General features: G+C 33.8%; 1 protein-coding gene across 1 annotated transcript in view; it reads right to left on the bottom strand.

Moving 5' to 3' along the window:
* Positions 1-405: 405 nt before the first annotated feature.
* Positions 406-15830, bottom strand: part of LOC117121528 (adenosine receptor A3-like) — a 17204-nt gene continuing 1779 nt past the window's right edge. Inside the window, exons 2-6 of the mRNA XM_033266754.1 lie at positions 9953-9992; positions 8711-8732; positions 6898-6998; positions 792-986; positions 406-471 (exon numbers count right to left, since the gene is read on the bottom strand). Of these exons, the coding sequence (XP_033122645.1) occupies positions 406-471; positions 792-986; positions 6898-6998; positions 8711-8732; positions 9953-9992 (424 nt within the window). The remainder of the gene's footprint in view (positions 472-791; positions 987-6897; positions 6999-8710; positions 8733-9952; positions 9993-15830) is intronic.

Raw genomic sequence — 15830 nt, 5'->3', positions numbered from 1 at the left:
CCGTCTAATGTGGTTGTTTTTTTATTTGTTTAAATCATACCCATCCTTTGTGTTTGTAATTTATCTGTTTGAATATAATAGAATCTGTCTCTTATACACATCTAGATGTGTATAAGAGACAGGTATAATAGTCTTATAATTAAAATCGTTAATATGTAAGGTATGTAAGGAATGTATTACATGATGGGGATATAACAAAACATTCTGTACTATAACGTGTGTGGTTCCTCAAAAGAAAATGCAAAAATTGTTCGTTAGCACTTCCTTCTATATTTACACATCATTAGGCCTATATGAAAGATATTTTTATAAGACTCACGAAAAGACTTGTTGTAAATACCATACACAATCGGATTTAACATAGAATCAATGTATAGCGGTAAAAAACAGACATAATATAAGATGCTACACCGACGACTTTCTTCTTGGGCAAACGCTATGCTGTGAATAGTTGAAGGTAGTACACTGATGCTAAAAACACCAAGTAATATTGAAGTTACCCTCAATGCTTTGAAATCGCTTCTCTTAGCCTGCATTACCTGACTGGTTGAGAATGACACTTTTCTAGCCCTTTTTTTTGCTTCGTAGTATATACGCAGATGAAAGACGTACGTTGGAATTGCAATAATAATCTTGCCTATGTAACTCACCTCGTTATACACATCTGCATCTGTCTCTTATACACATCTAGATGGGTATAAGAGACAAACCGAGGAATAAAACATATGAATAAGATGAGAGCTAACATTAAACCGTTTCATTCTATATACAAAATACATTCTTTTATTTGCCTTGGTACGGATTTCTTTAGTGTTGCTTTCCCAGTTAAGTTCATTATCAATAATCAGTCCCAGATACTTGTGTTTTTCAACAATTTCCACCCTCTCATTATCGATTACAATATTTTCATGATTAGTTTTATTTTTCCTTCTGAAATCGACAATAACTTCCTTTGTTTTCTTTGCATTTAGTTCAAGAAAATTCTCCTTACACCAAAGAATAAAAGATTCAACATAGTCATAAAACAAGGATGTGTCATTTTTTGAAATCAAACCAATCAGGCAAGTATCATCAGCAAACTTAATATTAAATGATTTACTTGGATCAATATTACTACAAAAATCAGAAGAGTATACCGAAAGAGCCAGGGCGACAAAACACACCCCAACCAGATGAGTCTCCAAGGTAAAAAAAGCGTCCATAAAAAGCAGGTTGAAGACAAGTAACGATACCAAGTGCACCAGTTTAAAAATCTAAAATTGCCATACTGGCTAGTATTATGTAACACGGTTTGTGCAACGATCGGATATTGTAGACAGAAACAATTACGAATATATTTCCTGTAACAATACACAGTGTTATCAAACCATGAGGAATTATTCACAATTCCCTCTTCCATATTCTAGTTACAGCATTTATCGGAACAGCAACACGTTAAAAGTCCGACGGCAGGAAGAGGAAGCAGCCTAATTTTCTTGAGAGTTCATTCTTTCATTAAGATAAAAACACACTTAAATTATCGGGAAATATTTAAAGCATTAATCTTAAAACGTTAATGGAAATACCAGTCTGAAAGCATTACAGTTTTCTCTGTCCAAACACATTCATCATGGAGATATATCTTGCATCGATCATAATATAACGAGTGTTCGTGGTAAGAAGCTCTGATATTTTCATCACTCACACTGAATAGACAGTCAAGTATTGTACAACATGATTGACTTTTTATATCAATCTTCAAATTGATGTTCTTTGTACCTAATTGATCTCATTGCCTCTTTAATATCGTCATCTGTCAAATTGCTTTCAGACGATACATACTGCATTATCCGTCATAACCTGTTCATAATAGACCTTGTCAATGTATGTAATAACGTAGTTACTGATTTGAGTAATTTATAATAAAGATGTCATGATTGATATTAAAGAGGGTGTCATTAAAACAGCCAGAAGCAAAATGAAGATAGAACAGTACAGAAAAATAGAAAAGAAGACAACAACTACGACTGTGTGCGGTTTTTTTTAAACATAAGGAATTAGAATTATCAACCAAGTAATCTTCTAAAGAGTTGTGAAAGAAACAAATTCCAGTGGCTCCTAGCAAGTCTGTTGCGTCGTAGTTATTACCATAATAATAGGTTACTTCAATAATATGTTCATCTATTTTATAGGCCTAGATAATTATATACATTATAGTATAATAGTCTTATAATAATATTTTTTTTTTTAAATCGTTAATATGTAAGGTATGTAAGGAATGTATTACATGATGGGGATATAACAAAACATTCTGTACTATAACGTGTGTGGTCCCTCAAAAGAAAATGCAAAAATTGTTCGTTAGAACTTCCTTCTATATTTACACATCATTAGGCCTATATGAACGATATTTTTATAAGACTCACGAAAAGACCTGTTGTAAATACCATACACAATCGGATTTAACATAGAATCAGTGTATAGCGGTAAAAAACAGACATAATATAAAATGCTACACCGACGACTTTCTTCTTGGGCAAACGCTATGCTGTGAATAGTTGAAGGTAGTACACTGATGCTAAAAACACCAAGTAATATTGAAGTTACCCTCAATGCTTTGAAATCGCTTCTCTTAGCCTGCATTACCTGACTGGTTGAGAATGACACTTTTCTAGCCCTTTTTTTTGCTTCGTAGTATATACGCAGATGAAAGACGTACGTTGGAATTGCAATAATAATCTTGCCTATGTAACTCACCTCGTTATACACATCTGCATTGTACAATGGTGAGAGGATGAAAGCAACCCATAGTATTTCTGTCGTCCACATAGAAATTAAGAATATCACTAACGATCGATTGTGCACTTTTACAGTGTACACATATGGATACATGATAGCAAAATATCTCTCTCCCGCTAATACAAGGTGGTGAAATAGAGAGGCTCCCATAACTGATATTAACATTTTCTGAAGAAGCCATCCAACTTTATCTCCAAGGTATATAAAGCGTCCACAAAGAGCAAGACGGACCACAACAACAACGCCAATTAACCCTGTTAATGTATCTAAAATTGCCATGCTAGCTAGCATTATGTAACACGGTTTTTGCAATGATCGGATACTGTAGACAGAAATAATTACGAATATATTTCCTATAATAATACAGAGTGTTATAACTCCAAAAGGAATTGACAAAATATTAGGAAACACACAAATTGGAGTGGAATCTGTATAATTGTTCACCATGCTGAAGGCTTTTATAGACACCACGTTCTCGTCGATATTGCGTACCGGTAACTTAAATAAATTAAGTTCATGGATACAGTAATATTGAACAGCCTACTTGAATGTCAACTATAAATACATGTATTAAATGAATTACACGATCTCACGATCTAAATATCTTCACCACTACGATCTTGCACCATAAGAACAACTGGTATTTCCATCGCTCTTGCTGTAACTGTCGACTAATGTTCAGTACGAGTAAGCTTCATAAGGCTCTTTCCTCACTATCAAATTTTATTTGACAAAAAATTTTGTCTTTGATTGCGATGCCTTTTATGTTAAACGTCATGTGTAAACAATTGGTCAATTATCTATTTTCAGCCTAATTTGTTTTTCAAAATACAGTATTTCCTAATTAAACTTCACTGAAAGTATATTACATTCCGTCACGACCTGCTCATAAACTATCTTATCATTTGAAAATTAATTTATATAATTATTTATTTGTTTGCACAGGCATGGTGTAAAGGAGGTGTCACCAAAATAGTGCTGCGAAGAAAAGGAAGTATAAAATAAATTCTACATTGAATTGAATATAATAGAATATTATAAAAGCATATATACAGAATTCTAGTTTGTAAAATAGAACATGCTTTTCCGCATTGAAATGATGTCTGATGTTAAAATTATAAAGTAAAAAAAAAAAATCTTAAGGAAATAAATAAAAAAAAAAACAAACTCATGGTTATAGCTGGATTATTTTTTTTTTATTAGAACCAGCGGAGATAATAATAAATATTACCTCAGTGACGTTTCTGGTCCAATCAGGTACCTTTCTTCAGACTGATTACATGTTGGATTGGTCTCGGCGTTGATGTTTAGTTACGCCCTCTAACGCCCGGTGTTTAACGGTAGCACGTTCCCCTCGCCCCCCCCCCACCCACCTACCCGTCTTTGCTTTCTTGATTAAGTTGTCATTAATGTGCGAAAAGTTCATAACCCCTACATCTCTGTTCATGCTTTCCCCACCCCTTGACAAATGCATCCTCTGAAAGTGCCTAAAATTCTAAAATTCTTTGCGCGCATTTTTTGTTACGGTAGGCCAATTTCCTCTATAAATTGCAGATTTTTGGGAGTTTTCATCAATTCCGACGAAATTAGAATTAAAAACACAAAAATATTTTGCGCGCTTGGCGCGCATTTTTTAGTTTTATCCTTTTAAGTTATTTAACACATAATAGTCCCAAACTCAAGAAAGACAAATTTAAGAGAGATCATTTTAACCTAAAAGAAGGGCCTCAATGTGTATAGATGGCGAAAGAATATGTTTGTAATAAATAAAACCATGATGAAAATGCTTATATTTAGTTTCAAACACACGTGTGTGGCCTATATTATAAATAAGATGAGCCCTATGTCGTATTGTTTTCTATATGGGGAGTGGGGTGGGGTGGGTATGGTAAATTACTAACCGGGAAATGAGGATTGTATGTTGTTATTGTTATTATTATTATTATTATTATTATTATTATTATTATTATTATTATTATTATTATTATTATTATTATTATTATTATTATTATTATTATTATTATTATTATTATTATTATTATTATTATTATTATTCAGCATTTCATGTGTTATACCCATGTCGATCAAATACAATTTCTATTTAATTACAAAGTCTAGGTGCCGTGTTTTTAAAAAATTTAATCTTTACAAATACATCAAAACATGTCCATGCCAGACACTAAAACAACCAAGAATGATTAAAGTTACCCGCGCTACTTTGAAGTCGCTTCTCTTGGGCTGTACTGCCTGATTTGTTGAGGATGATACCTGTGTACTGTCGTACTTTGTAACCTGTCGCACTTTGTAACAAATCTGTCACGCTTTGTAATAACCTGTCGTACTTTGTAATAACTGTTGTCGCACTTTGTAATAATCAACATGTCGCACTTTGTAAGCTGTCTGTCATACTTTGTAATACGCAAAGCTGTCGCACTTTGTAATAAAGTCTGTCGCACTTTGTAATAACTTGTTTCATTCAACTATGTTATAACTTTTAATGGATATAAAACATATTGTAGAATGTTACATATTATGGATGACTAATACTAAAAGGTCAATGTCATATATAAGTTTTACTAATAATTTGTATTATAATTTTCCAACTCGGTGACTTACTGGATTACGTCGTACGGTAATGCCAAACCAACAAATGTGAGATTTTCTTTTCTTGTGCGCGTGCATGGTACTACAAGGTCAAGGTCATAAACAAGTTTTACTTTTAATTAGAATTAGAATTTTAAAACTCGGTGGCTTACTGCTTTGTATTTAGTCCCAAATAAGCGTATGTTGTGAGATTTATTTTTATTGCGCTCGTGTCTGGTACTAAGAGCCTGAGGTAAAGGTCACATACAAGTTTTACAAATACTTGTGATTATAATTTTAAAACTCCGTGGCTTACTGCGTTGTATTTAGTCCCAAATAAATGTAGGCCTATATTGTGAAATTTTTTTTATGCGCTCGTATATGGTACTACGAGGTCAAGGTCTTATACAAGTGTTACAAAATACTTGTGCTTATAATTTTAAAACCCGGTGGCTTACTGCGTTGCATTTAGTCCTGAATAAATGTATATTATGATTTTTTTTATAGCGCTCGTTGAGAGAGAGAAAAAAAGAAGTGTATTTTCTGCATATTGGTAGACCCTAAATCGATAAAGCCTTTAAACCCCACTTAATGTGATATTTTTTGGGAAGCCCCGTGGAACGCTTTTAAGGGATTTTGAGCGCCGCCCGGCCACGCCCACTTTTTTGTCAGGCTTCCCCTCACCCCCCCCCCCCCCCCCCCCCCACCAAGCGTTATTACAAAGTGCGACAGGTTAATACAAAGTGTGACAGATTTGTTACAAAGTGCGACAGGAATTACAAAATGCGACGATTATTACAAAGTGCGACAGGTACACACCTGACGAGCTTTCCTTTTCGCTTCGCAGTATATACGCAGATGCGTCCTCTATTTACATATTATTTTATGAAACATATTTTTATAAGATTCACGAAAAGACTTGTTGGAAACACCATATACAATTGGGTTTAAAATAGAATCAATGTATAGCAATAAATAAGAGAAATAAAATAGAAGTCGGCATCGACTGTTTTCGTCTTCCTCGAAGACAATGCTGTATATAATTAAAGGCAGTACACACATACTAAAAACACCAAGTATTATTGAAGTAACCCGCGCTGCCTTGAAGTCGCTTGTTTTAGGCTGTACTGCTCGACTGCTTGAGGACGACACCTGACGAGCCTTTTTCTTTACTTCACAGTATATACGCAGATGACAGGCGTAAGTTGGAAGCGCTATCATAATCAGGCCTACGTAATGCACCTTATTATATACATCCTCATTGTACAACGGTGAGAGAATAATAGCTGTCCATAGAAGTCCAACTGTCCACATAGCAATTAAAAATAATACTACCGATCGATTGTGCACTTTTACAATGTACCTATATGGATGCATGATGGCAAAATATCTCTCCCCAACTAAAATCAGATGGTGAAAAAGAGACGAACCCATTGTTGATACGACCAGTCTCTGAAGGAGCCAACCAGATGAGTTTCCAAGGTAAAAAAAGCGTCCATATAACGCAAGTTGGAGACAAATAATGATACCAAGTACCCCGGTTAATAAATCTAAGATTGCCATACTGGCTAATATTATGTAACACGGTTTTTGCAACGATCGGATATTGTAGACAGAAACAATTACGAATATATTTCCTGTAACAATACAGAGCGTTATCAAACCTTGAGGAATTGACAAAGTATTAGGAAACACACAAATCGCGGAAGTTAAATCTGTGTTGTTCATTATGTCCCCTTTTATGTTTTTATTACAGCACTAACTGGCATCAACTTGTTAATTAGTCCAAATGGAGCAGCTCTATTTTATAGAGATCGTTTTTTCCTTTTTTTTAAATTAAGATAAAAACACAGTTTATCAATCACTATAGAAGTACTTCAAGCCTTAAAAATGTTAACGTAAATACAGCCTACAGTCTCATCAGTCCAAACGCATTTACCATGAAGATGCTTTATCGATATTGATATGACATACTGAACTGTCAAATATTTTGCACGTGACTGTGTTTTTATATAAATCGTCTATTTGATGTTCTCTTTATCTCTTCTAGTTTGTATAATAAATAACCACTAATTTCTATAAGCCTTAAAATGTTCACGGAAATACCAGTCTTAAAAGCAGGCCTATTACAGTGCTCTCCGTTCAAACTCATTCAACATAGAGATGTTACATCGATTATTAAATGATTAAGAGTGTTCGTGGGAGAGCTAGCTCTGACATTCTCATCACTCATACTGAACTCACCGTTAAGTATTGTACAGCATCATTGAGTTCTTATATAAATCGTCAATTTGATGTTAGTTTATCTAATCGATTTCATTTGCCTCAAATATCGTCATTTGTCAAATTGCTTTTAGCCGAAATATACTGCATTTTTCGTCATAACCTGTTCATAATATACCTTGTCGATGTATGTAATTACGTAGTTATTGATTTGAGTAATTTAAAATGAAGACGTCATGATATTGTTATAAAAGAGGGTGTCATTAATATAGAGGCAATGTGTAGATACAACAGTGCAAAGGAATAGACAAGAAGAGAACAACTACGACTGTGTGCATGGCGTTGTATTTTTAAACAGAAGGAATTAGAATTATCGACAACCAACTGATCTTTTAAAGAGTTGTGAAAGAAACAAATTCCAGTGGCTCAGCAAGTCTGTTGACTCGTAATTATTAGGCCTACTATAATAATAGGTTACTTCAATAATATTTCATGGGCCGGATAATTATATACATATAGTATAATAGTCCTATAATATATTTCTTTTTAATCGTTAATATAAGGTATGTAACGAATGCATTACATGGTGGGGATATAACAAAACATACTGTACTATAACGTGTGCGGTCCCTCAAAAGAAAATGCAAAAATTGCACCATGGTGTTTCTTTGCTGAATAGGAGAAATCTTCTTAGCTTGCAGTATGAAATATATTTCTTGTTCGGTTATGTGATCATGATGGAATGCAAACTTGGTGCTTTTTAGTAGATTTTCGGTGATAGATGGGTAAAAATCGCAGATGTCGAAGCAGATGAATGAGTAACGTGGTTTGTTTAGAATAGTGTTATACCATTATAACGTCATCAGTCCTGCTCATTGGTTTAGCTTGGTGTTTTCCAAGATTTTCCTGTTTATTCGTTTAAGTATTTGCATGCAGATGATTCCGAGTTCTGATTTGGATGGATTTATGAGTCTGCATGTCGGTTTATTGCAGAAGTTTGGCTTGTAATTCCTTAGTGTCACGAATGCTAAGCACATCTCCAAAAGACACCCATCTCGAAAAGTGACAAATCGAAGGATCCTAAAAAAAAGGTCAGGGCTTCTATTCGACGTTTTACGGTACATACTTTTGTATCCGATGGCAATACACTAACATTCGATAGAAATAGGCATACATTAAAACAGTAATTCATAATAATATTGAAACACAGTAAAACTACAGTAAAAGAGACCAGTAAAGGTACACACTTGACAATAAATTACTTATACATTAGAATACAATTATCAAATACATCAAAAAAGTAAATATAACAAAATAGCATTAAAACAGTACAAGACAATACAAGAGACACAGTAAACAATATATAAAATCACGATACATTCATTAAAATAATAATGTTATAATTTAAGAGAATTATAACATTATTATTTTAATGTTATAATTTAAGAGAATTGAATATAGTTATAAAATTTAAGGATCTTAATTCACATTTGCTAAAATTTCGCTTTTTCATTCTCTATTTATAGGCTGTTTATTCTTGGCGAAGATGTTGTTTTAATAGAAAATTATGCTATTAAAACAACATCGTTTGCAGATGACGATGTTGCTTTAATAGCGTCATTTGCTTTTAAAAACAACATCGTCTGCAAAGAATAACAGTCCATTTGTGTTTCATTTATATATAGGCCTACCACACTCTGCTGTGAACGGAACATATTTGATAGCTCTTTGATAGAAAAAAAAAAAGGATCGGTGACAAAAATACAGCTCATGGCGTTTTTTTAACAGAAGGTTTCAAAATGATCAAAACTAATATTTTTAAAAATGTGTCAAGTAAAAGAATTCCAGTTGCTCCCAGCCAGTGTGTGTAGTGTCTTAATTATTATCATAACATCGCCTTCGATGACGCCTTCACGAAGAGAAAGAAAACGAGTCCATATGTACAATATTTACACAGGGAACAGTGAAATTATATACATTTGCTTCTAATTCCCTATCTCATACAAGTTACATTTTTAAAATCCTACATAAACTTCTCCCCTTAATTCTAAGTTAATATCCTCCTAATTAAGTGGTTTCTTGGTCATTAGGCGAGACTTTTTTATTTATCATTGTTTCACGTACTTATTTTTTAAAGATCATCAGAGTAGGGCGGAAGAAAAATAAAAATAAAACGGTGAGGATGAATAAAGTGATGTCTATGTCTATGTCTTTGAGATGGACTGGCCCTATATATCCTATGCCTATACGTGGATGTCAATTATGAGCATAGGGAGTAACAGATGTTTCATATGTTTAGTCTTCTATTTTCAGACATAAGGGACAAGATCTAGCATATTATCTGGCTATATCAGAAAACAATCCTGACCAAAAAATAAATAAATAAATAAATAAAAATTAGAAGAATCCTGTTCTTTGTTTTCTCCACCCATGTCCTGCTATAGCAAATCGTGTCCTATTTCCATTATTTCTAGTCTATACTTTTTGGGCACAACACTTTTTGTTCTATTTCATCTTGATGTATTTTTTCTCTGCCTTTTTCTCATTAGTACCCCCCCCCCCCGCCACCCATCACTCGTACAAAAACAGACTCGGAGTTTATGTATGTCATTTTCTAAAGCTACGGTACCCTGTCCCAAATTTAACGTAAGGAATAATCTTGTTTTTGTATTTTAATTAAGGTCTGTCTGTCAAAAGTTACAATGCCACCATCTAAGACAATATTCTTGTCCCCTTCCTTTTGTGATACCTGTTGATTAGGAGGCCGGCCTATCATTAACATACTGTCAACGTCTGAATTCTTAGTTTCATCTGTATTTGATTTCCCCATCAAATTGGGTTTGTTTACCAATATCGGCATTATTAGTATTGCTAATTTTCGGTTTAAGTTCTTTGACTTGATTAGGCTACCTAAGTCGTCCATTAATTAATTCTGATGCAAATTTAGCATCATCAAGGTTAATTTTCTGGACCTGCCCTCTAGTCATAATGCAAATGTCTGTTGCCGTTATTCGAGCACACATCGTATCTAAATCATGACCCAAAATTAGGCATACACCTTATGAAATCCGTCCACTACTGCTACCTTAACTGGCTCTGATAAAACATTACTTTTGATGTCTACTATAACTATATGCTCGTATTTTTCCACCTATTTCTCGTTAACACAACTCATTTGTATAACATGCATTGGGAATTATACTGCCGTCCACAGCAGGCTGCGCATGCAGTGTCTCACTCAAAGTATACTTTCCTGCCTTTACCAACCCATCAATAACACACTGGTTCCTTCTGTTTTCAGCCTCATCGGCATTAGGTGATTGTTCATGACACCTGTATCCTGATTTGATATTTGGATTATTATGTCTATCAAGACAAAATGTTTGGGACGATTTACAGTCCAGACGCGTGCACAGCCCTGAAGAAATATATCGTAGCACCATTCTTACAAAATATCTTAGTACCATTATTGGCATATTTTGAGTTCCTATTTATGTCCATTAAAATATCGTAAAAGATAATTTTACAAAAAACATTGATGAGTTGTTTCTCACGCAGAACATTAACTACTGACACTATTTATTGTCGTTTCTATTTCATTTCATTTAATCAATATTCAGGTAAAAGTAATACAAGACACAACAAACAATCAACAAGATGTATTACCTGAGGATTGGCAAAAGTGCAAGCAATATCAAGTTGCTCTCCTATACTAAACATCTTTACAGAAAAAATATACCTTAAAAACCACTATATGAGATACACATACAACAGCAAAAACTATCGGAATAAATATTAACGTTAAGATAAAATGTATATAGGCCTTTATCGCCATCTTTATTCATCTCCGAGTTCCCGACACAGAGGGCTCACTTCCAATATTGCATAATACCGAAGACACTAGAAATACTCACATAGCAAAAAAGAGGCGGAAATTGGTTCAGACGTAGGCGGCGCCCTTCTCTTTTTATATTGCTAGTTTTCTATACTTGGTCCAGACGTAAAGGGCGCCCTTCTGTCGCTAGGCTGGCTCGGCATAACGAAAGAAAGATCTTTGGTATAACCAGACGCAAGCGGCGCCCTTCTTTTTCCACTATGGAGGAAAACTTTATTACTAATCAGAGTCCGGTCATATGAATCTGCGCTTTTGTGTTTGTCATTTTATTGTTTTGATTTATTTATACCTACTTGTTTGTATCTTATGGATGGCAACGATTTCAACCTCCCCAAAAGGAGGTTATGTATTCACAGTTATGTAACGGTGGCAGAAGTTTTTTTAGATCCAGTCATACGCGGCGCCCCATTGTTTGTATTCCCACCATGCATTTCAGTGGAACAGAGTTTTTTCTGTGGCGAACTCTATCTTGTTTCTAGTATCTTTGATAATACAATCAACACACACAGGAGTCTACAAAATATTGGACGAGGACTTGTTACGCTGCAAAAGCAACACATGTTGGAATTCATTTGTCAAATTACGTTATTAAGTCAGTACAGAGAAAGAGCAGAGTATTAGATGCAGTAGAACGTTCCACTTCAGTGAGTGCGGCTGATACAAATGCGTATAATGTTCACAAAATATAATGGAATAAAATATATTATAAAGCGACCATGTTAATCACTAAAATAAATCAGTGACGAATACAGAACTTTTACATCCATCCATTTTACCATGTATTAATTGTATAATCCATTTTTACAATACGGTATCCTTTACCGAAAGGTCCACTGATTAATCTCAGATAAGATAGGAAAATACATACTCCAAGTTTATTATGTCATCATCAGGAATCACGTGTTGGAATTCATTTGTAAAATTACGTTAGTTACAGTACAGAAAAGAGAGCAGCAGGGTATTCAGATGTAATACCGGTAGGTAGGAGAACGTTCCACTTCAGTGAGTCCTTTACCAGTAGGCCTATCTCTATAAACAAAATTATTATTGGCTCGCGCTCATGTTCTTTATTTAAAAGTCAATTTGACTTTCATTTGCAAAGGTCTTTCTAAAATTAGCAGTATTCAATATCATTTATAATATTCTGTTATATATGTCAATACTTGCAGCCTTCACAGAATTATTTAAATAATACATATGGGGTGATAATCGTCAACGTCCAGACCCCCACCCCACCAACACCCTTAACATATTGGCTTTTAAGTCTCTCAAAAGATGGGAGGGTGACAAGAGAAGACAGTTAAACTTATTTATACCCCGCCGAAGGCTGTAAGCTGAGTTTGGCCCATTATGGTTATATCTGTTGGGCGGCTTTAATATGATAGCGTGTCAGTATAAAGCCGGTTTTTGACTAGGCGAATTTATTCGCGCAAATCGAAAGCGTCGTTCATGCGCATGCGCATTCAATTTCTATCGGAGTTTTCGCTTCAACGAAATTGGTAGTTTGAACTTCGCCTAGTGGAAAACAGGCTTTAATAGTATTTTATTTTACAGCATGGTTAAAATTTAAAAAATAGAATTTCGAATTCCATAGTTAAAAAAGGACGTATAGTAGCGATTACAGAATTTACAGCGCTCATTTTGAAAACAAGAGCCCACCCGCCTTTTTTTTAGTTTGCAAAAGTAATCTCAAACAGAAGCCCATTTCGAAAAGAGACCCATCTCGAAAAGTGGCCCATCCAAGGATCCAAAAAAAAAAGAAGAAGATCTGGGCTTCTATTCGAGGTATTACGGTATACACTTTTGTATCCGATGGCAATACACTAATGTACGATAGAAATAGGCATACATTAAAACAGTAATTCATAAGAATATTGAAATACAGTGAAACTACAGTAAAAGAGACCAGAAAAGGTACACACTTTACAATAAATTACAAATACATTTAGAATACGATAAAATACATCAAAATAGTAAACCCTAAGAGCATCAAAACAGTACAAGACAATACAAGAGACACAGTAAACATTATATAAAATTACGATACATTCATTAAAATAATTATTTTATAATTTAAGAGAATTGAATATAGTTATAAAATTTGGTGCTAAAATTTCTCTTTTCATTCTCTATTTATAGGCTGTTTATTCTTTGCAGAAGATATTGTTTTAATAGAAAATTATGCTATTAAAACAACATCATTTGCAGATGACGATGTTGCTTTAAAAGCGTCATTCGCTTTTAAAAACAACATCGTCTGCAAAGAATAAACAGTCCATTTGTGTTTCATTTATAAATAGGCCTACCACACTCTGCTGTGAACGGAACATATTTACTAGTTCTTTTGATAGAAAAAGGGATCGGTGACAAAAACACAACTCTGTTTAACTGCTTCTGTCACTTCTAAGAAATAAGCATCTAAATGTTCTAACTTAACCGTACACGTTCTTTAAGATTGTCCAAAATTTACATCTTATACCAGCTTTCATGCTGTAATTAGTAATTTGTCACGCAACACAGTATCAAATGATTTACAGAAGGTATCCAGTCACCTTTTCGGAATTTCATCGAAGATCTTCTTACCCCCTACCCATAATGGCCTAGGCTAATAATACTATGATAATCGGAACCTTCGTAAATATTAAGATGTGCCTATGTGGGGAGTTTCCATTATTTGGAAAAATTGTAGGTAATGGTTAAATTGATACTGTAAATCGGTTACCCACCCTTTAATATATTCCGATCTATTTTTCTTCCTGTTCTAAAGGCCATTCTAAGTCTATGTAGCCCTTTCATATTTCAATAATCATAGCTTTCTTTAACACGTCATAGTCCTTGGCCCTGTGCTTATCTAACTTATGCCTGTTTAATTTTCCCGTCAACTCACGAGTCAATTTTGCGGACCAAATGTTTTTATCCTAGTTATTTGCCTCAGTCAAATTTTCAAAAGCACAGGCTTAATATATGCATCATCTTTATCCTTATTCAATTTAGGAACCCTTCCCTAATCATGGCATTTACCATTTTTGTGTAGGATTACAGAGCCTTGAGTAGCACTCAATTATATTTAATTTAAATTTAAATTTTTGCTGCATTTCTAATCTCTGTCTCCTCCACCATTTCTATTCTCCTCGTTTCCTCTTTTATTCTACATATATAATACATTGTTCTAAATTAAAACCATTGCTGTGCTGTAACATTAGGTGTATGCTTAACTCTTGATTCTCTAATTGATTCAAGTTATTTGCTACATCCTCATCATGTTGTAGTAAATCTGCAACCTCCTGTATTTCCCCGCTAAGAAACGTTTACTTTCGAGCGAATAGTAACACCAGTCGCAATTCTACGCGATTTTACACTGATGCCAATATTGAAAGTTAAATGAAACTAATTATCGTCTTTAACCTGTCAGTAACTTAAGGCTATGCAATTTCAAACTGAAGCTACCTTATACTACCGTCAAGAACATGTATAAAATTCCAAAAAACATGCAATCAACTTAATTTACCAACGAAAAAAAAAACAATTTGCAATTATAATTTACACTGATGCCAATATTATTGAAAGTTAAATGAAACTAATTATCGTCTTTAACCTGTCAGTAACTTAAGGCTATGCAATTTCAAACTGAAGCTACCTTAATACTACCATCAAGAACATGTATAAAATTCCAAAAAACATGCAATCAACTTAGTTTACCAACGAAAAAAAAAAAACAATTTGCAATTATAATTTACACTGATGCCAATATTATTGAAAGTTAAACGAAACTAATTATCGTCTTTAACCTGTCAGTAACTTAAGGCTATGCAATTTCAAACTGAAGCTAACTTATACTACCATCAAGAACATGTATAAAATTCAAAAAAACATGCAATCAACTTAATTTACCAACGAAAAAAAAAACAATTTGCAATTATAATTTCCAAGTACATTATAGTCTTATTAATATTTTATTGTACTATTATCTACCTATCTATCCATACGTCCGTCCGTCCGTCTATTAAAGTAATAACGTCAAAATGTTAAAAATACACCAGAATACGACGTATTACAAATATACAGAAAGTTAAAATGGTGGGAGGACACATATGGTCGGTAGCTTTTATTCAGTTACATATAAAATTCAACAATTAACAGCACAGACTTGTCTCTTATACACATCTAGATGTGTATAAGAGACAGGTTTAACTGCTTCTGTCACTTCTAAGAAATAAGCATCTAAATGTTCTAACTTAACCGTACACGTTCTTTAAGATTGTCCAAAATTTACATCTTATACCAGCTTTCATGCTGTAATTAGTAATTTGTCACGCAACACAGTATCAAATGATTTACAGAAGGTATCCAG

This window comes from Anneissia japonica, unplaced genomic scaffold, assembly GCF_011630105.1.
Source record: "Anneissia japonica isolate Jap-2015-1 unplaced genomic scaffold, ASM1163010v1 scaffold287921_len548085_cov176, whole genome shotgun sequence".
NCBI lineage: Eukaryota > Metazoa > Echinodermata > Crinoidea > Comatulida > Comatulidae > Anneissia > Anneissia japonica.
This window is presented reverse-complemented; position numbering and strand designations above follow the sequence as displayed.